This window comes from Cicer arietinum, chromosome 3, assembly GCF_000331145.2.
Source record: "Cicer arietinum cultivar CDC Frontier isolate Library 1 chromosome 3, Cicar.CDCFrontier_v2.0, whole genome shotgun sequence".
In the NCBI taxonomy this organism is placed as follows: Eukaryota; Viridiplantae; Streptophyta; class Magnoliopsida; order Fabales; family Fabaceae; genus Cicer; species Cicer arietinum.
The window spans coordinates 40,661,756-40,686,251 of NC_021162.2; the positions used below are offsets into that span (position 1 = coordinate 40,661,756).

The 24,496-nt window shown below is 33.9% G+C and overlaps 1 protein-coding gene across 1 annotated transcript in view; it reads right to left on the reverse strand.

The window, feature by feature from the left end:
• Positions 1–2,441, reverse strand: part of LOC140919758 (uncharacterized) — an 18,897-nt gene extending 16,456 nt beyond the window's left edge. The window contains exon 1 of the mRNA XM_073366391.1: positions 1,635–2,441. Coding sequence (XP_073222492.1) covers positions 1,635–2,441 — 807 coding nt within the window. The remainder of the gene's footprint in view (positions 1–1,634) is intronic.
• Between the last annotated feature and the right edge of the window lie 22,055 nt (positions 2,442–24,496).

Genomic DNA, 24,496 nt, shown 5'->3' on the forward strand with positions numbered 1-24,496 from the left:
AGGTGTCACCTATCACGGGTCAGCACAATTTACCAAAAACGTAAATCTTAAACGTACCACCTATCACGGGTCAGTACTGTTTACCGAGGTGCCACCTATCACGGGTCAACACGATTTACCAAAATGAAATGCATGAGCATACACTGACTCCATCCACAACAATCGTTAAGCAAATGCAGATATTAAAAGATTCTCCATTTTTAATACTCATTTAACTTAAACAATTTTCACAACAAACATTAGGTAAACAAGATATTAAGAGATTCCCCATTCTTAATACTCATTTAACTTAAACGATTTTCGCAAACACACATTAAGTAAACAAGATATTAAGAGATTCCCCATTCTTAATACTCGTTTAACTTAAACGATTTTCACAAACACACATTAAGTAAACAAGACATTAAGAGATTTCCCATTCTTAATACTCATTTAACTTAAACGATTTTCGCAAACACACATTAAGTAAACAAGATATTAAGAGATTCCCCATTCTTAATACTCGTTTAACCCTAATGGTTTTCAAATTCCACACAAAACAACTCAAACATATTATCAAAACCAAATCACAATTCACACCAATTCACGTCTCGAATTTCATAAGCATCAATTATGAACACGTCAAACACGATTAACACAAATCATCACAACATACCACTCAAACACATCAAATTTCATTTACTCAAAATCATACACAAATGAGTTAAAGTCATTTTCCACGAAACATTCATCAATAACACCAAAACCTAACTCTAAGATTTTACCCATAAAGCCTTAGATTCATTTTTCCCCAAGTCAACACTCTAACCCTAACAAAATTCTATTCCACACAATCACATATAAGTCCCTAAATGCAAACTAAAAGTTTGGAAGGAGCCATTACCTTCACGTTAGCTTTAACGTTCGATTACGGTACCGTGAGTAAATCCGGTAAAATCTCCGCTCGCAACGTCGCTTCCAAAGTTGGTTCCCTAGCACCGTAGCGTGGTAGTGAGCAACTTTCCCTTCTATCTCTTTGCGAAACGAAGCTTAGATCTAGATGAAACTGGGAGGTTTGTGTTTGAAGGTTTTGAAATCCCTAACTCCGTTTTCGAATCCGAGAAGGGGGAAGGAGTTGAGAACTTGATCTTTCTCACCCACTAGCCTTTGGTTTCAATTCTCGAACTGAAAGGAATCAAAGAAAACGAAAATAGAAGAAGGGAGGGAGGTTCATGCAAGGCAGGGAGAGGAAGGAGATGGAAATGTTTTCTTTCTTTCCTTTGTGTTTCTTTCCTTTGCTTTTCTCTTCTTTCTTTTTCCTTCTTTCCTTTATATTTCCTTTTCTTTTCTCTCCAAACAAATATATACATATAGATATATATTAATTACTTTTAACAAATATCTCAAAATATCTAAATATTTGTTAAATTACCATTTCACTCGTAACGCATTAAATTCTTCGTAAAAGATTCACTGCAGTTAATTTAATTTATTTATCGACGAGTAATTCTAAATGGCATCAAAATATCTTTTTGGTCATATAAACTCCAAAATATTAATAACTTTGGCTAAAAAGCCTCCGAGTTCAATACCAAAATACACTAAAATACATAAAGTATACTTTAAAATTATGGGTCTTACAAATTTGACCCAACCACAAATCTAAATAAGTAATCCCTCAATCCTCTGATGAACCTCTTGACACACATCTCCTCAGTGATAGGGTAAGAAGCGTGTCTAGAGAGTCGTGTAAAACGAGCACTATACTTTGAAACTGGCATACCCTTTGTTTGCTCCAATCGCTCAAACTCATGAGCTAATCCATCTCTAACACTCTTTGGAAGAAAACGAGCCATGAACAATTGAGAGAACTCTTTCCATGCTAACGGAGGTGACCCAACTTGTCTACCACATGACACTATATCAAACCAATCACGTGCCACACCTATTAGCTGAAATGATGTCAGTTCCACTACTATTACCTCAAAACACCCCAATGCTCTCCAAAGTTGCTCTAGACTATCAATGAATTGTTGTGGGTCCTCAATTGCACTAGACCTAGACAAAGTAGGGGGTTTAAGCTTCATGAAGTCTGGTAAAGTAACATCAATCCCCCTCGCTGCAGCCGTCCTCTGAAGCTCAACTTCTTTAACCTCTTGTTGACCATTGGAATTTTCATGTTTTTGATCACCCTTCTGTTGTTGTTCGATGACAACCCCAAAAAGTTGTTGGACAACCTGTTGTAATCCTTGTAGACCAGCGGCAAACTCTTCCATGGCTGGATTTTCGTGCCTCCTCGAGGGTACCTCAACATTGGCATCCAAGCCACGTCTGCCAACATTAGCTCTCCGCCTATTTCGAGCACAGACTGAAACACGGCCTCGTTGACGAGCGCCTTGGGCTTGGGCAATTGACTCATCAACAAGTCCCCTTATAGTAGGAATCCTAGTCTTAGGTGGCATTCTCACTTAATTAAAGAACATTGATCAAAAATTGAACAAGACGACGAGAAAATGTGGAAAGATAGTAATGATGAATTTAAATACAGATTCAGATAACAAATGAAACTCTCATAGAGTGCTAATAGGCCTTGCAAGTAAGTTGTGCTCAGATACACAATTTACTGACAATAATCTATTATCACCTTATGTTTGCAACTATTATCCCCTACAAACGAGCTATGATATCAACTTTGTCACCATCCGAAAATTAAACATTGTGACCGATGCACACGCTATACTCATAGCCTAACAAGCCTACCAACAAACTTAACTATTAAGCGACTAATTAGTCCTCAATAATCATTTCAAAACAATATATAATTTTTCTTGAAATTTCAACAAAGTACCCTCTATTACTTCAACGTTCCCAAATTTATAAAATTCATGTTTAACTTTCAATTTTGTCATAATCCAAATAACATAATCTAATTGTTAATACATTTCTCAAAAAAAAAAAAGAAATAGACTTTCTAGACTAAAAATAGCTGCAAATTACATCAGACTCGACATATTTTACAAAAACATGGTACTCGATCAAAAAGGTCTAAAAAAAGAAATATGATCGAGACTTGAATCTATTAACAACTTGCTACTCAGCTGCCTGTAAATCTTAAAAAATAAAAATAAACAACATGAAGGGGTAAGTCACAAAGACTTAGTGAGGAGACAACAACCACCATCAACTAGAAGTGAAAAACATGAATAATTGTTTTACAATTTTGTGGCGATTATGTTACACACATAATAAAATCATTAAACTTATAATCTAGTTGGTCAGCTAGAAATATTAAAAATTAAATTTATAGCGAAGCGAAATCAAAATGAATAACCTGAAAATCATCATAGAAAATTAAACAAGTAAAAATAAAAATTATTGAGAACCAAGAGGCGGCTTCATCTCATTGATAGCCCTTTCCTGCTAAGGGTGGTCTTTCCCTTAAGGGTGGCTTTATCTAAAGGATAACCCTCTACTCTCAATCTCGCAACGCATCATCACGTATCAATTAGGGAGCTTACATCTCGTTGATAGCCCTCTCCTCACACGGATGACATTTCTCATAGAGGTGGCTTCATCTAATGGGTAATTCTCCAGAATCAAAACGAGGTAACTAGGTGCACCTAACGCCGTTAACGATTTAGTAATTATAATAACGATTTCCCAAAACACATATTTAAAATCATCACTCGTTTGATCATAATTCATGGAAAACATATTCAATTGCATAACAATTCAATATTTAAATACTTTTAACTCCTACGTAAATCAAACTAATACCATATTATATAACAAAAGACATTGAAATAAATAAGTGATGAAATCGAGATAAATTTTAAAGGTTGTGTTCTCCAAATTTTTAAATAAATACTTTAACATAGAAAATGAATAAAATAATAACTATAGCATTATAAAAATATATGATGATGACCGTCGTCAACTCACAACTATGGAGAATGGCCTAAGTTTGTTCTCCAACAACTGTTAGAGTAGCAGGCAGAACCTCAGCTAACAAATCTGAGTAAAATAAATATTCTCAAGACTCTGGTGTACCCATTAATTATTATAGTGGATGTTTTACTGAACTAAGTCCCGTGGTTTTTATTCTCTTAATTTGAGGGAAGTTTTCCACGTTAAAAATTGCGTTTGTCTCGTATTTAATTTTCTGCCAATTATTTCTGCTATGTGGAATTGTATTTTCTGTTTGGTCATTTATCTGCACAGGTGGAGAAAAAAATATTCTGCATTATTGAGATAATTATCGCTAATTATATCTGATTTTTCTCAACAAAGTTCCAACGTTTCAGCTTGCCATTGAGCAACTTCAAATTTTCCTTCAATGTTAAGGATTTCCACCTGTCTACTTTGAATGATACTCGATACTCCTCCATAAACCAAATAGGACATTGATCTAAAATCTCTCTTAGCTTTTCAAATAGTACTTCAGTCAATAAGAATTTGTCCAACCTACTCCTAGCTAAACCATTTGAACTAAACCATGAAAATTTCTTCCCAAGTACAAAAGGACCAATCAATTTCATTTCATCGAGAAAAAAAAAATCAAAAACCTTCCCTCTCAGGTTTGTTTCCTACCAGACCCGTTGCTTTCTTTTCTCCATTATCCAATATTAATTGTGTTAAAGTTTTCTCCATTATCCAATATTTTTTTTAAAATATTAAAGATTATAATCTCATTCTATAGAAGATATTTTTAATTTTATTATAGTCTAATAATAATAATCTTATAATATTTAATTATAACATATATGATTTTAAATTTATAATTTTATATATGAACGAGTGCAGGTGAAAGCAGGGAAACTTGAACTCCATTAAAGATGGGGATGAGGCCTAAATTTCACACCCGCTAAAAACGAGAGCAGATATGAATTTTACCAATTCATCGGATGCAAGAGTAGGAGAGACCAAATTCGCCTCCACCATGTATGTTGCCATGCCTATCAATATCCCACCTGAGAATAAATTGTGTCGTAAAAAACATATTAAGTGTAAAGTCCTACATTGGATTATACTAAAAAAAAAATTGATAAAAGTAAGATAATTAGCTTAAAACTTTTGTCCTATTTTATTCATTAATCTTTAAATTTAGTCCCTTTTGTAATTGCACAATTTCGATTTTTTAATAATTTTTCATAGTTTTGGTCATTTTGTCCAACGGTAATTTGGTTTTGCAGCAAGATGTGATTATTGTAAAGTACTAATTTCTATAACGTCGAGAGTATTATTTTTCTTTAAATGAACCAAATACTTCGAAACTTTTTCAAAACATAATCGTTTTTACATAAAACCTATATAATTGTTTTTATGTTTTTCAAAAATGATCAAAGTAATATCACATTAAAAAGTATGACACACATATAACAATCATATATCATTCTTCACAAGACAACCTATTTGTCCGTGCACACGATTTTAAAATATCACCTCCCTTTCGTAAAAGGTGGTGGATCACGACTCAATTCCCACATAGATCAAATGAGATCCTCTTACTAGAAATTCTCACTTTGTGATCCATCATGATCACCATATAACTATGAAATGCATTAGCATACATTTTCTGTATATGCAGTCTAATTTATACGAATCCTCTTAAGGATTGGTTAGTCCTACTAAAAACACCACATGCGGGTCCCCTAAACAACACCGCGTTCAACATTAAATCAACACAACAATACATATTAATCATTCATGTGCACAAATCCACTCAACAAAACAATTACGTACATATATTCAACCATGTATAGACATTAACAACTACAACATTAGGTACAAACAATTAGTCATGCACAAATGAAAATAAAGTCATCACGTACAAAAATCTAGCTAGGTACAAAACCAATAATAACGCACATCAAGTACAACCAACCTACATGTTATTCTAAAAAGTGAGAAAGAGCCCATACCTTGGAATAGGTTCTCACTCACAACTCTAGACACTATTCCAACTCTGTCTACTCCTCTTAGACCTTTAATCATAGAGAACTATCATTTACATAGAAGGAACTCCAAAAAACTCCTCTCTAAGGTTTATCCAATCGGCCATCACACATTACCACTTATAGGGTTTGTTTTCTCTCAAACTAACTAGGTACGTAGGTTCTATAACTTATTAGATCACATTTGGTTGAATCACATTAAATAAATACCAAGAAGATTTTAAAATTTGAACTTATTTTCTTAATTGGTTTCTCTCAAAATTCTAATAATCATTTTGTAAAAATCCTACTCTTTTCAAGTTTGAAAATAAACATATTTTCTAATAAAATTTTGACATGAATTATTTGTTTCTGCTGTGATTCCTACATTTCAAATCATCTTGAACTTTTTCAAATCACTTTTAAATCAAGTAAAAAATTTAACAATCACTCTCCCCACTTACGAAGGTGCCAAAAGTTTGAAACCAAACCTCAGAATCTACTTATTCATCAACCCAATTCAAAACAACATAAGAACTTTCAAGTCTTCTACTTATTTACCAAAACTAAGTCTTTGAACTATGAACATTTTCTTCAAATATCTATATAAACTTAAAAATTTAAATATAAAAAATAATACAAATTCAAACTTAATAATTATTTTCGTAAAGTTTTTAAGCTTACAAATAATACAATATCAAGTATTTTAAGGACAACTATTTTCAAGTAAAGTCTCCATGAACTAACATTCAAAAATATTTTCCAACCCTTATTACCAAATTTTTCTCAACTTTTATGTTGTAAATACATCTATTTCAAAACACTCGTCATTCTTGAAATCACTTTGATCTAAAAAAAGTAGGTTTTCAAGGTAAATACATAGTAATAAAATGTTCCCTCTTTTTATTTATTATTTTTTTCAACCATAAGAGAAAAAGGGTAGGACAAGTTTTACGAGACTAAATCGACTATTGTCTCTAAAATTTGCTTCAACATTTTAACTTCCAAAATTGCATTTCTAAAAAACAAAATTCTCAAAAAAAAAATCCTTCCAAACTTCATAAAAAGTTGATTTTCTATATTCAAACTTGTTATTTTTGTAACTTAACTTCACAAATCTTTGAATCTAAAAATCCAATACTTTGCAAACCATGTATCTAGAAAATTTTCTACATGTTTCATTTTCTCAAACATAGCAACAACTAGTAAATGTCTCGCAAATATTTTTAGGTACTCAACATCATAAAATAAAACAAAGGTTTAGCTTTTAGAAGGAAATCATTTATTAACAAGGTGGAAATGAAAACAATCCTCTCTCACTATTCACTTTAGCTTCGGCCATTAGAGAATAAAAGAGAAATAATATTTTTATTATCTTTAACTAATATCACAAGAACCATCAAACAATTTATAAGTTTTTCCTCTATATCACTTCGTCGACAAATAAGCTCCTAATCTTGGGTTAAAATGGCTTTCTCTCAAGTTTGCCACCACCAACAATTGAAGAAAAGAACTCCAAGTGAGAGAGATGTATGCCATGGCCAAAGGGAAAAGAGAGGAGGAAGGAAAACTCACCAAATTTTCTTACGCCATTAGATTCCCCTTTTCACTACAATCCTTTTCCTCTTGATGTCACTCATAAATTCTTACTCTAACTTCAATAAAATTTGAAACTTTTCTCTCTTGGGCTCTTACTACCAACACAAAGGAATTCTGCTCTCCCGAGGAAGAGAAGAAAGCAAATGCCACAAGTTCTAGCAAATAGAGAGAGAGAAGAGATGTTTTCTTCTTTCTATTTCCTTACTTTTGTCCAACTTGGTCTCCATGTTTCCCAATTAAATTAATAACTTTTAATCCCATAAAATTAGTCCCGAAGTTTATCAATTAAATAAAATAGATTTAATGATCAAGACATTTCCAACTCATGCTCGCCTCTTGGGCAAAATTACCTACCTCATTGTAACTTCGTTCACAATAAATAAATTTCTTATCATTGGACGATAATATATAATTTTCACTGTAAACGTGAATAAATTATTGTTCAAGGTACTCTCTAGGAGAATAATACATTGTTTTCAAATATGCTTCATATCCCTAACCCTAATTGCCTCTTCCGCACTTTAAAGATAGATATTCATTGGCAAATGGGCCTCCTTGGTCCAGGCCGATTTAATCCATCCTCTTGTCTCAGCGATGCTCCACTTGCTTCAGAGCCGAGTAGGTGCACGAATGTGCCACCAGGTCATCTGTACGGATGCACATATGCGCCACCCTATCTTAGGGCTAACTAGGTGCATAGTCATACCACACTATCATACCGAGTGGAATAGTCCACAAGTCTTATATGCTATTGGATCTTCAAATCTTCAAATGTGATCGAGAAGAGGAGTCCGCAAGTCTTCTACTCTTGGATCTTTAGTCATCAAATCTTAAAGTATAGTGGAGTGGTCAAGTCCACAGGTCCTCAATGCTCGTAGTTATGTGCTTAGATTTGGAATCTAATTAAGTGAATGAGTCCACAAATTTTCAATTCTTTCACCCATGTGCCTATGTGTGACTGCGCATCTACGTGCCTTAGCTTGGTCACGCACTCACATTGAAGTCTTCAACTCTTCCAGTTTGATTGAGTGGACAAGTCCACAAATCTTCAACTCTTCCAATTTTAATTGAGTAGATGAGTCAAAAAGTCTTCAAATCTTCCACTTATATGCATTTATGCTTGGTCGCAGATTCACATGACTTTGCTTGGTCGCAAATTTGTGTGTCAAAGCTTTGTCGCACATCAACTTGCTTTGGCTTGGCAATGCATCAATGTAATGCCCCGTTTTTCAAAGCGAGGGTATATATATTTTTTTTTAAAGTAATTAAACTAAAACAGAGAAATAAATAAAGAAATGCCTTAGGATAAATAATTGAGTCATTATAATTTACAAGCAGCGGAAAAGTTTCTCCAAATATAAATCCAAAACATTTACACAACAACAAATGGTACATGGAACCCATTCAAATAGGATGTCAAACTGACAATATTAGTATAAGTACAGTTTTCCAAATTAGAAATACTTCAACCCAAAAAGAAGGACGCCTAGTCCCTATACATCATCCTAATCTGATCATCCTACCAAAAAACTATACACCCTGAGTGATCTCCACGCGCCCCGTGGGATCCTCCCATCGTAACTGCAGTCAAGCGCTCTCATCTCCATTCCTGTCCGTAGGGTACGAACTGGTAGGACCGTCCTGACTCTCATCTGAGGGCAAAGCCCAGATTTCCACAATAATTGTAAAGGGTCACCAACCGAAAAATAACAGTTAACACATAGCATATAAGTTTTTAAATGCTCAAAATAACTTTTCAACTAAGCATGCACCTTAACAGGATTTTCAATATGCGAAAAGTTCATACAATACTTGCCAATTAAAAATGAACTCAAAATGAAGTTCTCAAACCATCGAGTAATACATAACTGACCAAAGCATTGATAAATCAATTGAGCAATCGATTATCTAACTCAAAATAAGGACTTTTGCTGAGCCAATCGATTGCCAAATCGATTTGGTCAGTTCTGCTGAGTTTCTGCATGACCAAATCGATTTCTAAGTCGATTTTGTCAGTTTTGATAAGTCCCTGTGTTGCCAAATCGATTTCCAAATTGATTTTGGCAGTTTTGCTGAGTTTCTGCCTCTCTGCCAATCGATTTCCAAATCGATTTCTTAAGAGATTTTGAAAGGTATATTTATACAATCGATTGGCAAATCGATTAGGTTAAAATAGTGAACTTCCTGCAACTCATCCAATCGATTGGGAAATCGATTTCCCTCATCATTTTTCCAAAAATTCATGAATTAACTCAAGTCATTCCTACTCAAGTCCACAACTTAACACTTAGCAATTCCTACGCGATTACCACGGCAAATGGGATTTCGAAAACCATCATACTTACACACAATAATTAACACATAACACTTAGCACCATCAACGCGATTACCACGATAAATCAAAATTCAAAACACTCAATCATAGACTCGAATCAAACACGACTCGCGTGCCAAGCACCCTAATGCAATGCGTATATGCCAAAATGCATGGACTCGGAATTCCAAACCAAAACCCTCCTCGAAGGGCCGTAAATCATAATTGTACCGCCTATCGCAGGCCAAAGTACCAATTACCGAGGTGCCACCTATCACGGGTCAGCACGATTTACTAAAATGCGTAAATCATAAACGTACCACCTATCACGGGTCAGTACAGTTTACCGAGGTGTCACCTATCACGGGTCAACACGATTTACTAAAAGAAAAAGCGGAAATCGTAAATGTACCACCTATCACGGGTCAGTACAGTTACCATGGTGTCACCTATCACGGGTCAACACGATTTACTAAAAGAAAAAGCGGAAATCGTAAATGTACCACCTATCACGGGTCAGTACAGTTACCATGGTGTCACCTATCACGGGTCAACACGATTTACTAAAAGAAAAAGCGGGAATCGTAAACGTACCGCCTATCACAGACCAGTACTGTTTACCGAGGTGCCACCTATCACGGGTCAGCACAATCCACCAAAAATGTAAATCGTAAATGTACCACCTATCACGGGTCAGTACAGTTACCATGGTGTCACCTATCACGGGTCAACACGATTTACTAAAAGAAAAAGCGGGAATCGTAAACGTACCGCCTATCACAGACCAGTACTGTTTACCGAGGTGCCACCTATCACGGGTCAGCACAATTCACCAAAAACGTAAATCGTAAACGTACCACCTATCACGGGTCAGTACAGTTTACCGAGGTGTCACCTATCACGGGTCAACACAATTTACCAAAAACGTAAATCGTAAACGTACCAGTTAACTTAAACATTTTTCTCAAACGCACATTAAGTAAACCGAGGTATTAAAAGATTCCCCATTTTTAATACTCGTTTAACTCTAATGGTTTTCAAATTCCACAGAAACAAACTCAAATATACTCTCACATTCAATCCATAATTCACACCAAAACACATCAATCAACAAACATCAAGTATGAACACGCCAAATACGACGAACACAAATCAACAAAACATAACACCCAAATACATCAGACTTCATTTACTCATAATCATACACAAGTGAGTTAAAATTCATTTTCCACGAAACATTCATCAATATTGTCAAAACTTAACTCTAAGATTTTACCCACAGAACCTCAGATTCATTTTCCCTAAATCAATACATTCAACCCTAACAAATTCCTTTCCACACAACTACAGATAAGTCCCTAAATGCAAACTAAAAGTTTGGAAGGAGCCCTTACCTTAACGTTAGCTTTAACGTGGGTTTCCGGTACCGCGGGTAAAACCGGTAAAATCTTCGCTCGTAACGTCGCCTCCAAATTGGTCCCCTGGCACCGTAGCGTGGTAGTGAGCAACTTTCCCTTCTAACTCTTCGCGAAATGATGCTTAGATCTAGAAGAAACGGAGGGGTTTGTGTTTGAATCTGTAATACCGTTTTTCTTCGTTTTCGAATCAAAGAGGAAGAGTGGAGTCGAGAAATCCTTGTTCTAACACTCACCCAACCTTGGGTTACTAGTCTTGAAGAAAAGAAAGCAACGAAAATGGAAATGGAGAAGGAGGGAAAAATGGGTCGCGGGTGGCAGAGGAAGAAGATGGAAAATCGGATTTTCCTTCCTTTCTTTTTCTTTCCTTTGTTTTTTTCCTTTCTTCCTTTTTCCTTCTTTCCTTTTTATATTCTTTTCTTTTCCTTTTCCTTCCTTCTAGTTTTCCTTTCTGTTTCCCTCCAAACAAACATATCTATATAATAAATATAACTTAACAAATATCTCAAAATATCTAGATATTTGTTAAATTACCATTTCACCTGTAACGTATTAAATTCTCCTTAAAGGATTCACCGCACTTAATTCAATTTATTTATCGACGAAAAATTCTAATCGGCATCAAAATATCCTTTTGATTATAAAAACTCCAAAATATCATTAACTTTGGCTAAAAAGTCTCCGAGCCAAAATCCAAAATACACCAAAAATACATAAAGGGTACTTTAAAATTATGGGTCTTACACATCAATGTAAATGTCTGATGCTCTTCAAATCTAATTGGGTGGACGAGTCCACAAGTCTTTTAATTTTCAAGTCTTAATTAAGTGGACGAGTTCATACATCGTCAAATCTTCTTCCCACATGATGTTACATTTGCATGTCTTGACTTGGTCGCACATCCACATGCAAACACTATGATTGTGTGGTCCACTTTATCCCTATTGCATATGGTCGCACGATCCACTTTCTATTGCACATGGTCGCACGATCACTCCTCCATTGCACATGGATGTACTGTTCCTGACAGTCAGTACCGTGATGACACCTTGGCACAACTCCAGCGGTGAATTCACAAAAAAATAAATTTTACGTTATTACACTTTGGCGGACGAACGCATATACGTACCATTGGAGATGCTCTAATGTTTTAAAAAAATCTTAAGATAAATAAATTGCGAGGTTAAAGTAGAATTTAAAACTTGATTAGAATAAAACACTTCTACATTGAAAAGAAACCATTTATAGTTACTCAAAATCTGATGATACTTATGAATAAGAGTTATCTAGCTTCTTTTCATTGACTTATTATTTAGTTATAAAGTAATGTATGTTAGTTTGCCTACTTATTTTAAGAATATTAAGTTTCAGTGTTAATTAGTGTAACACCTCTTCCAAAGAGCGCTGTAATAGGCTTTTAAAAAATAAGTTAAAGAGGTCTTTTACAGCACTCTTTTAAAGAGCGTTGTAATAGGCTTTTAAAAAATAAGTTAACGAGGTCTTTTACAGCGCTCTTTCAAAGAGCGCTGTAATAGACTTTTAAAAAATAAGTTAAGGAGGTATTTTACAGCGCTCTTTGAAAGAGCGCTGTAATAGGCTTTTAAAAAATAAGTTAAGGAGGTCTTTTACAGCGCTCTTTCAAAGAGCGCTGTAATAAGCTATTAAAAATTAACTTATATTTTTTTTTTAAAATAATTACATTAAAATGAATACTTTTCACATGCTTTAAATTTTATTTATCATATATACATTAACAATGTAATTTCTATTTAATTTTTTTTTACAACTCTACTATAGCATTTTAAAATATGAACGTTTTATGTCTTTTGAAAATAATCTTAACGCATTTTATATATATAATATTACATATTTCATAATTAGATCAATATTATCAACTTGCTTTCTTTTAAATAAGTATTATTTATTTTTCGGAAAAAATTTACAATTTCTTAAGAAAATAACATTTTACTAACATAATAAACCATAACAAAATAAATAACTACAATAAAAAAAGATAACATTTTAATTTGAGTAAAATATTATCCCTAAACCCTAAACCGCTTCAGTTTCCTCTTCATTACGTAAACTTCATACGCTTGTTTCCTCCTCCTCTTTTTTCTCCTTCTCATTGCGAACCTTACGAACAATATTGCCTTGTTACTAACCCTCATTACGTAAACTTCATACGCTTGTTTCCTCCTCCTCTTTTTTCTCCTTCTCATTGCGAACCTTACGAACAATATTGCCTTGTTACTAACCCTCATTACGTAAACTTCATACGCTTGTTTCCTCTTCATTCTACTTGTCATTGCGAACCATCTTTGTTTCTGCGAACCCTACTCTCCTATGGACCGTTCGTATTTATGCGTTGTTCTTCTTTGTACGTATTTATGTGTCGTAACCCTATTGTTAAGTTCTTTAGATTAAGTTCTTTTCCACATTTCCACATTCCGACAGATTTTGATTAAGTTCTTTAGTTATGTACTAAGTTAACTTTTTCCATTATGTATTACTGTGATCTTTGTGTTATGAACTCCTTTGTCTTTTTAATTATGGTGTATTTTGTATTGCTCTTTTCGGGACATGTTATGTATTAACTTTTATGATATTCTGACTTAATTTCCATTTATGCTATTCTCCTTGTTCCCTTATATGCCGTTTGTGTATGATTATACTTGAAACTTGTATGTCTTTTTTTCTTTTTTTCTTCTTTTTGATCATGTCAAAAGGGGGAGAAAATTTGGTACTGTTGTTGCATTTCAAACCTTGTAGGTACTCAAACACAATTTTTTTTCAAATCATCACATACAACGGGGGAGTATGCACCTATTACGGGGGAGAAATGATTTCAACTATACACTCTCTTCACAACAACATTTTGTCATAATCAAAAAGGGGGAGAATGTAAACTACATGTTTTTGATGACGACAAGACCACCAACTATGGATAATGCAGCAAGATCAAAAAGAAGATCAAACTATCTTCAATAAGCTTCAAAATCCAAATAATAAATGATTAAATGTAAAGGTATATGATACAAATCAATAGTTCAAATACATGAGAACAATTCATATTTACATATGCATTTAACATATTTTCGAAAATCAAAAACAACATTAACAAATCATTTAAAATCATATTTTTGACAATTTGCATAAGTGTATTCGAATACACCATGTTGTATTCGAATACAACTTAAGTCAGAGGCAAAACGTTAAATGTTGTATTCGACTACACGCATCTGTAGTCGACTACAAGCTAAGTCAGTGGCCAAGTGTATTCGACTACACCCATCTGTAGTCGAATACAAGCTAAGTCAGTGGCCAAGTGTATTCGACTACACCCATCTGTAGTCGAATACAAGCTAAGTCAGTGGCCAAGTGTATTCGACTACACCCATCTGTAGTCGAATACAAGCTAAGTCAGTGGCCAAGTGTATTCGACTACACCCATCTGTAGTCGACTACATGCTAAGTCAGTAGCCAAATGTATTCGACTACACTCATATGTAGTCGAATACAAGTTAAGTCAGAGGCTAAAATACATTAATCTGTATTCGAATACACTGATGTGTATTCGAAAACAAGATGTAAAATTTGAATTTTTTGAACGTTACAAAGACGTGTATTCGAATACACATATACTGTATTCGAATACACCTGGAAACATTACAATTTTTCAGATCTGGAATGCCTCTAGAACATTGTAATTTTTCATCAAACCTCTTGGATCAATGGCCACGAATCTGAAAGGATGTTTTATGGAGTATAAATACCCCATAACTTCAGATCAAAAATTAACCATCCTTGAATTAATTCATAAAACAACTTTGAACAAAATTCTGATTTTTCTAAGTACTTGCATTAGATTTTCATATCATTCTAAAAAGTTCTCAAGTACTTGAATTACTATTGAGTTGTTTATCAATATACCACATCTTAGATTTATTCAAACCTTATTGTATCATTTGTACAAGTAAGATAGTGGTGTGCTATCTTAGAAAGAATTGTTAGAAGTTTTGTAGCAAGAATCCCAGGGTGGGAATTGTACATTTTCTGACAAGTAGTTGATTAATCTCTTGTGGTGTGCAAGAGGACTGGACGTACCCTTGGTTATAAGGGGAACCAGGATAAATCTTATCGTGTTCATTTACTTACTGCACTTGTTATTAAGCCTTGTTCTTAAACTCAGAAAATCTGATTACCATATCACTAAAAACAAGAAAATTTACTAACACCTAATTCACCCCCCCCTCTTAGGCGTACTTCTATACTAACAATTGGCATCAGAGCAGGTTAAGGTAACTTATTCCTCGATCAATTACTCATGGCTTCCGCACAACCTGTCTTTAGAGATGGTGGTAGCAGTACCAAGCCACCATGTTTTGTTGGAGAGCACTACGATTTTTGGAAAATCCGTATGCAAGCATATCTCGAAGCACAAGGAGATGACATATGGGATGCCGTTGAAAATGGTCCTCATATTCCAAAAACTGTCATCAATAACAAAGAAGAAATAAAAATAAAAAATTCTTGGACGGATGAGGATAAGAGAAAAGTGCTTTTCGATAAAAAGGCTAAGAACATATTACAATCTGCACTAGGAATGGATGAGTTTTTCCGCATATCTCACTGTAAAACAGCAAAAGAAATATGGGATACGTTGGAAGTAACTCACGAAGGCACCATTGAAGTAAAAAGATCCAAACTCAACACACTATCACAAGAATATGAGTTATTTCGCATGCAGCCCGGAGAATCTATTTTAGATTTACAGAAAAGGTTCTCCCATTTAACCAATCATTTGACAGCACTTGGAAAAATCTTCACAAATGATGAACTAAATCTAAAAGTACTAAGGTCATTGACAAGGGCATGGCAACCAAAAGTTACAGCAATATCAGAAAAGAAAAGCCTATCCAAGATGTCTCTTTCTGCACTATTTGGAAAACTTCAAGAGCATGAAATCGAACTCGGAAGGCTAGAACAAAATGAAAGTCAAGAAAAGAAGAACAAAAATATTGCGTTAAAGACTGAATCAAGAGAACAAAGCAAAGAGAATGATTCAGATGAAGATGAAAATATTATCCTTCTTGTTAAGAAATTTGGTAAATTTCTTAAAAACGACAGAACATTCAAAAAGAAAAGCTTCAAGAAGAAAGATAATTCTACATCAAATCAAAATTTCACTTGCTTCGAATGTGGAAAACAAGGACATATTAAAGCAGACTGCCCAAATATTGCTAAGAAGAATTTCAACAGAAAGAAAGACTTCAAGAAAGCATACATAGCTTGGGAAGACAATGAAGTAAGTTCATCTTCAGAAACAGAAAGTGAAGAATGCGCCAATGTTGCATTAATGGCCTCGCATCAATCAGATGATGAAGAGGTTAGTAATATAGACTCTCCTCTTTATAATAAGACTAATACTGAATTAATTATAGAATACAATGATGCTCAAAACGCAATAAAAGAATTACTCATTGAATGTAAAAATCTATGTAAACTAGTATCAACACAAAAGAAACAAATCTCAAGTTTACAAGAAAAAGTTGATATTATGGAGAAAAATTCTGAAAAACTAAAACAGAATTCTGCATGCAATAAATGTGAATCCCTCTCTTTCGAAATTGTTCAATTAAATAGAGTAATTGAACGATACGAAAAGGGACAATTAGGATTGGAAAATGTTCTAAACATGCAAAGATACTCAAATGATAAAAGTGGTCTTGGATACTCAAAATTTGATAAACCAAATTTGAACAAAACTATTTTTGTTAAAGCAGGTAGTCAATCTAATCAAGATAAGATTATAGTTATGAAAAAGGATGATCTTTATAATAAGAAAATTATTCAAAATAAATCTCATACATATGTTACTAACAGTAGATTTAATCCTACTTGCTCTTATTGTGGTCTTCATGGTCATACACCTAATACATGTCATATTAGAAATATTAGTGTTCCAAAAGGTCATTTCATATGGGTAAAGAAAGGTACTAACCATCAAGGACCCAAAGCACATTGGGTACCTAATAAAGTTTGATTTCAATTTTGTAGGTAAGCAAACAAAAGACTTCAAACATGTGGTACTTGGATAGTGGCTGCTCTAAACACATGACGGGTGATATAACAAAATTTTCAGCTTTAACACTTGAGTCAAAGGGACATGTAGTATATGGAGACAACAACAAAGGAAAAATTTTAGGCATTGGAAAAGTTGGTACAGCACCATCTCCCTCAATTGAAGATGTCTTATATGTTGAAGGTCTAAAACATAATCTCATAAGCATCAGCCAGCTTTGTGACAAAGGATACAAGATAGTTTTTAATAAAGATGAGTGCGTCATCCAAAATGAAGCTACAAATGAAACTCAGTTTGTTGGTAAGCGTTTCAAAAACATTTTCATACTTAATTTTGAAGATTTATCCTTGAAAATGAAATGTCTTTTGGTAAGCGACAATAATGATGCTTGGCTATGGCATAAGAGATTTGCTCATATTCACATGGATCATTTAAACAAATTGGTCAAGCATGATCTTGTTGTAGGCTTACCAAAAATAAAATTTATAAAGGATAAATTATGTGACGCTTGTCAAAAGGGCAAACAAACAAAAAGTTCTTTCAAACCTAAAAATGTTATTTCAACTTCTAGACCGCTACAATTGATACATATGGATTTGTTTGGTCCATCAAGAACCAAAAGTCTTGGTGGAAACTCATATGGACTAGTTATTGTTGATGATTACTCAAGGTTCACTTGGACCTTATTTTTGGCAAATAAAAATGAAGCTTTTAAGGCATTTAAAAACTATGCCAAGCTAGTCCAAAATGAACAATCTGCCAAAATTGTATCAATTAGAAGTGATCATGGAAGGGAATTTCAAAATACTTCATTTGAAGAATTTTGTGAAGAAAATGGTATTTTTCACAATTTTTCTGCACCAAGAACACCACAACAAAATGGGGTCGTTGAGAGAAAGAATAGATCCTTAATAGAGCTTGCTAGAACTATGCTAAGCGACTCAAATCTACCAAAATACTTTTGGGCAGATGCTGTAAACACAGCATGCTATGTTTCCAACCGGGTAATTATTAGGCCAATTCTTAAGAAAACTCCATATGAACTTTACAAAGGTAGAAAACCCAATATCTCTCACTTTCACATTTTTGGATGTAAATGTTTTGTGTTAAATAATGGTAAAGACAACCTTGGAAAATTTGATGAAAAAGCTGATGAAGGTATATTTCTCGGTTACTCTTTATCTAGTAAAGCATTTAGAGTCTTTAATAAAAGAACCTTATTAGTTGAAGAATCAATGCATGTAACCTTTGATGAAACTAACCCCATAAAAGAAGAAAATATTATTTCTTGTGATGATGATGATGTTTTTGAAAGTAATGATCCAAGCAAAGAACTTCAACAAGAAAGTGGAGTCAATATTGAAAGGCAAAGTGATGATCTTCCTAAAGAATGGAGAACCCATAGATATCACCCTATTGACAACATCATAGGTGATATAAATAAAGGAGTCACAACAAGGTTAAAATTGCAAGATGCTTGCTTAAACATGGCGTTTGTTTCTCAAATCGAACCCTCCAAAATTGGTGAAGCACTTAAAGATGATCAATGGATACTTGCCATGCAAGAAGAACTCAATCAATTCGAAAGAAGCCAAGTTTGGGAACTTGTTCCTAATCCTGGAAATAAACACATCATTGGTACAAAATGGGTGTTCAAAAATAAACTAGATGAGAATGGCATAGTTGTTCGCAACAAAGCTAGATTGGTTGCTCAAGGATACAATCAAGAGGAAGGGATAGACTTTGACGAAACATTTGCTCCGGTAGCAAGACTAGAAGCCATACGTCTACTATTAGCATATGCTTGCTCCATGAATTTTGAGTTATATCAAATGGACGTGAAAAGTGCATTTCTCAATGGGTACATAAATGAAGAAGTTTATGTCAAGCAGCCCCCTGGATTTGAAGATTCCAAAAATCCCTCACACGTTTACAAATTGAAAAAGGCTCTTTATGGTCTAAAACAAGCTCCAAGAGCTTGGTATGACAGATTAAGCACCTTTTTATGTGAACGAGGATTTGACAAAGGAGAAGTTGATAAAACGTTATTTGTCAAAAGAGAAAATGGTCACACATTATTGGTTCAAATTTATGTTGATGATATAATATTTGGATCAACCAACAAGGACATATGTGAAGAATTCTCTTCAATAATGCAAGGAGAATTCGAAATGTCCATGATGGGAAAATTAAACTATTTTCTTGGACTTCATATCAAGCAACTTGAGCACGGCATCTTCATCAATCAAGCCAAATATTGTAAAGAATTACTAAAGAAATTTGAAATGGAGAATTGCAAAGAAAGTACAACTCCAATGGGCTCCGGAACATATGTTGATAAAGATGCATCAGGAATTTCCATCGACATATCCAAATATCGAGGTATGATTGGATCATTATTATATCTAACGGCCAGCCGGCCAGATATCATGTTTAGTGTTTGTTTGTGTGCAAGATTTCAGGCAGATCCGAAAGAATCACATCTAGTAGCTGTTAAAAGAATTATGAAGTATCTGAAAGGAACAACAAATGTAGGCCTATGGTATCCTAAGGGTAGCATATGTAGCCTAGTAGGATACTCTGATTCGGATTATGCGGGATGCAAAACAGACCGTAAAAGCACCAGTGGCACATGTCATGTCTTAGGAAATGCCCTTGTTTCATGGTCTTGTAAAAAGCAAGCTTGTGTTGCACTTAGTACTGCTGAAGCTGAATATATTGCAGCAGGAAGCTGTTGTGCCCAGATTCTCTGGCTCAAACAGCAATTACATGACTATGGAGTTGATCTCGGATGCATTCCCTTAAGATGTGATAACACAAGCGCAATAAACATCTCAAAGAATCCAATCATGCACTCCAGAACTAAACACATCGATATCCGACATCATTTTCTACGGGATCATGTACTTAAAGGTAATGTTGAGGTAACATTTGTTGATACACACAATCAATTGGCTGATATATTTACAAAACCATTACCTAAAGACTCATTTTATAAAATCCGAAGAGAACTTGGTATTTTGAGTGAAAATGATCTTTAACCATTGCATAATATACATAGTTTGCCATATCTCTTATGTCTTATTGATTATTGCTTTTTGATATATGAATTTGTATTACATGTCTTGTTGATTATTGCTTCTTGATATATGAATTTGTGTATTAAATGATGCAAATTTTCATAAAAAACTGAGTTTTTTAAGCAAAATTGTGCTTATGTAGTCGAATACAAATGTCTGTATTCGAATACAAACTTTCCCAGATTTCCTATATTCGAATACAAAGGATGTGTAGTCGAATACACCTTCGCGTTTTTGCCCAGGTTCGAATACAAGAAGGTGTAGTCGAATACACCTTCGCGTTTTTGCCCAGATATAAAAGCTGCTCACTTACCCATTCACCCAACCTAACAAAATCCATTTCTCTTTACTTCCTTCTTGTCATTCCTCTTCAAATCTCTCACAACTCTCACATTTTCTCTAAAACCCACTTTCCCCAAAAATACCCTTTCTCACCATGGATGCCCGCAAACGAGGACAACGCACCAAACATGCAGCAGTAGGTCCCTCACGAAAACGAATCAGGAATCCTAACATCACGGATTTATCCTGGCTTCTACACACACCGGAGGAAATTGTTCGTTTTCGCACATTCTACTCGGACAAGCGACTTATTATCCCAAAGTATGGTACTCTAGACTCTTTCTCTGACTTTAAATTTCCTGCGTTGCTCAAAGCACAACATGTTGAAGAGTTTATAGGCTACAAAGGTCTAGTTTATCCAGATTTGGTTAGGGTTTTTTATTGCAATCTCATGCAAGAGGGAAAACTGTTAGTCTCTCGGGTTAAGGGCAAAGTCATCCGTTTAAATACCAAAACCATTGGAGAAATTCTGAATATCCCTTTTAATGGTGAAAATTTTTGTCCAAACCAATTATGTGAATGGGGTGACATTTCTAAGTATGATGCGTATGTCTCCCTCTGTCGATTTGACCGACGCACCATGGAACAAAAGAGAGCTCAGGCAGGTTCCAAATATGCCCAGCAACGGTATGGTGTGGGAAATCTTACTGTTGATTATCGGCTTCTACACTATTTCCTTAGCTACATTCTGGTTCCGAAAGCTGGAAATTACTCCTAAATTTCGGAGTTTGAATTGCAAATTATGAATTTCATGTTTGAAGGTCGTCAACTTAATTGGGAATTTTTTGTGAAATCTATTATGTTTGGCTCTCGCAAGGCAATTGGCTTACCCTATGCCAAGGAAGTTTCACGGATTTTGGAACACTTCGGTGTGGACTTCTCTGATGAAGTTATGTTTACACCCACCAAAGAAAATATGCTGGATTTAGGTGTCTTGCCTAGCATTTGTGCATAAAGGTGATCATGGTCAACCATCTGATGATGCACAGGAGGACAATGTTGGAACCTCAAACGATGCTGCTCAAGGAGATGAAGATGGTGAGGACACTGCATCTGATGATGATTATATCTCCAATCAAATAAGCATGACTCGCCTTGATTCTTTCCAAACCTTCTTCCAAACTCAATTCGACAAGTTGACCACCTCTATCGACACTCGCTTCACCAATATTGAAACTACTATTGCTCGCAATCATGACGCACTTTCTCAAGACATTAGTAATTTATCAAACAAACTTGATCATTTCCACATTCCGAAAGATTTTGATTAAGTTCTTTAGTTATGTACTAAGTTAACTTTTTGCATTATGTATTACTGTGATCTTTGTGTTATGAACTCCTTTGTCTTTTTAATTATGGTGTATTTTGTATTGCTCTTTTCGGGACATGTTATGTATTAACTTTTATGATATTCTGACTTAATTTCCATTTATGCTATTCTCCTTGTTCCCTTATATGTCTCTTTTTCTTTTTTTTCTTCTTCTTTTTGATCATGTCAAAAGGGGGAGAAAATTTGGTGTTGTTGTTGCATTTCAAACCTTGTAGGTACTCAAAAATGCAGCAAGATCAAAAAGAAGATCAAACCATCTTGAATAAGCTTCCAAATCCAAATAATAAATGATTAAATGTAAAGGTATATGATACAAATCAATAGTTCAAATACATGAGAACAATTCATATTTACATATGCATTTAACATGTTTTCGAAAATCAAAAACAACATTAACAAATCATTTAAAATCATATTTTTGACAATTTGCATAAGTGTATTCGACTACACCCATATGTAGTCGAATACAAGTTAAGTCAGAGGCTAAAATACATTGATCTGTATTCGACTACACTGATGTGTATTTGAATACAAGATGTAAAATTTGAATTTTTTGAACGTTACAAAGACGTGTATTCGAATACACATATACTGTATTCGAATACAGGAAACATTATAATTTTTCAGATCTGGGATGCCTCTAGAACATTGTAATTTTTCATCAAACCTCTTGGATCAATGGCCACGAATCTGAAAGGATGTTTTATGGAGTATAAGTACCCCATAACTTTAGATCAAAAAATAACAATCCTTGAATAAATTCATTAAACAACTTTGAACAAAATTCTGATTTTTCTAAGTACTTGCATTAGATTTTCATATCATTCTAAAAGTTCTCAAGTACTTGAATTCCTATTGAGTTGTTTATCAATATACCACATCTTAGACTCATTCAAACCTTATTGTATCATTTGAACAAGATAGCTTAATCTAAGATAGTGGTGTGCTATCTTAGAAGTATTGTTAGAAGTTTTGTAGCAAGAATCCCAGGGTGGGAGTTGTACATTTTCTAACAAGTATTGGATTAATCTCTTGTGGTGTGCAAGAGGACTGGACGTACCCTTGGTTATAAGGGGAACCAGGATAAATCTTAAAGTGTTCATTTACTTACTGCAATTCTTATTAAGCTTTGTTCTTAAACTCAGAAAATTCAGAAACCTTACTAACACCTGTACTATATATTACAATTCATGAAGAAGATTGTTGATATGAATCAAACTATAATTCCAGAAACGGTACGGTATTTTTATTATTTGATTTTCATATATAAACTATGTATATATTTGATTCTAACTTATTTATGTTCAATTTTTATATAGCACAGTACTTTGACAATTCTAGTCCAACATTTTCTGAAAGAGATCTAATTGAAATAAAGGAAGACTGGTGTTAGTATGTGATTGAAATGAAAATTATTGGATTTGCTGGGAAATAACATGCTGCAAGGGATAGTTATATGAATATATGGTAGTTCTGTTATGTGTAGTTCTGATAGTTATATGAATATGAATAGGGCACATTTGAAAAGTTGTGAATGTGTAGTTATATGAATATGTATATAGTTATGTACATGTGCTGTTGTCAATATGTGAATATGTATATGAATATGTTGTGAATTGATTGTGTAAATATGTAAAGTTATAAAGATAAATTATAAAGTTATATAGTTTTGTTGTTGTGTACTAATTGTGAAATGATTGTGTGAACTGATTCTGGATGAAAAAAAATTTGGAAAAAAAATTAAAAGACAGCGTTGTAATAGGTGCATAATAATGCATCTAATGAATGCACCTTTTACAGCGTTTTTTCAAAAAAAAATGTTGTAATAGGTGCATAATAATGCATCTATTGAATGCACCTTTTACAACGCTTTTTGGAAAAAGCGTTGTAATAGGTGCATAATAATGCATCTATTGAATGCACATTTTACAACGCTTTTTAGAAAAAGCGCTGTAATAGATGCATAATAATGCATCTATTGAATGCACCTTTTACAGCGCTTTTCCAAAAACCGCTGTAAAAGGTGCATAACAAGCGCAGAATATATCTACCTATTTTATAGCACTTTTTTATTTTAAAAAGCGCTATTGTATCTTTTTATAGCACTTTTTTATTCTACAACGCTTATTTTTTTGAAAAAACGCTGTAAATGGCTTAAAAAAGGCGCTGTAAAATCTTATTTTTTGTGTAGTGACTATTTTTTTTAAAGGATAAAGGAAGGTTTGCAAAATTTCTTTTGGATAAACTTCAAATATGAATAGAAATAATATGCACAACCTATATCCTACAACCATCAAATATTTTTTCTGGAAGGCTTATGAATTGAAAATTTTCATTGCATTTAAATATCATAAAATTAAAATTCCACTTAGAATAAATAAAATGGTAAATGCCCACAAATCATCAATAGATGGTCAAA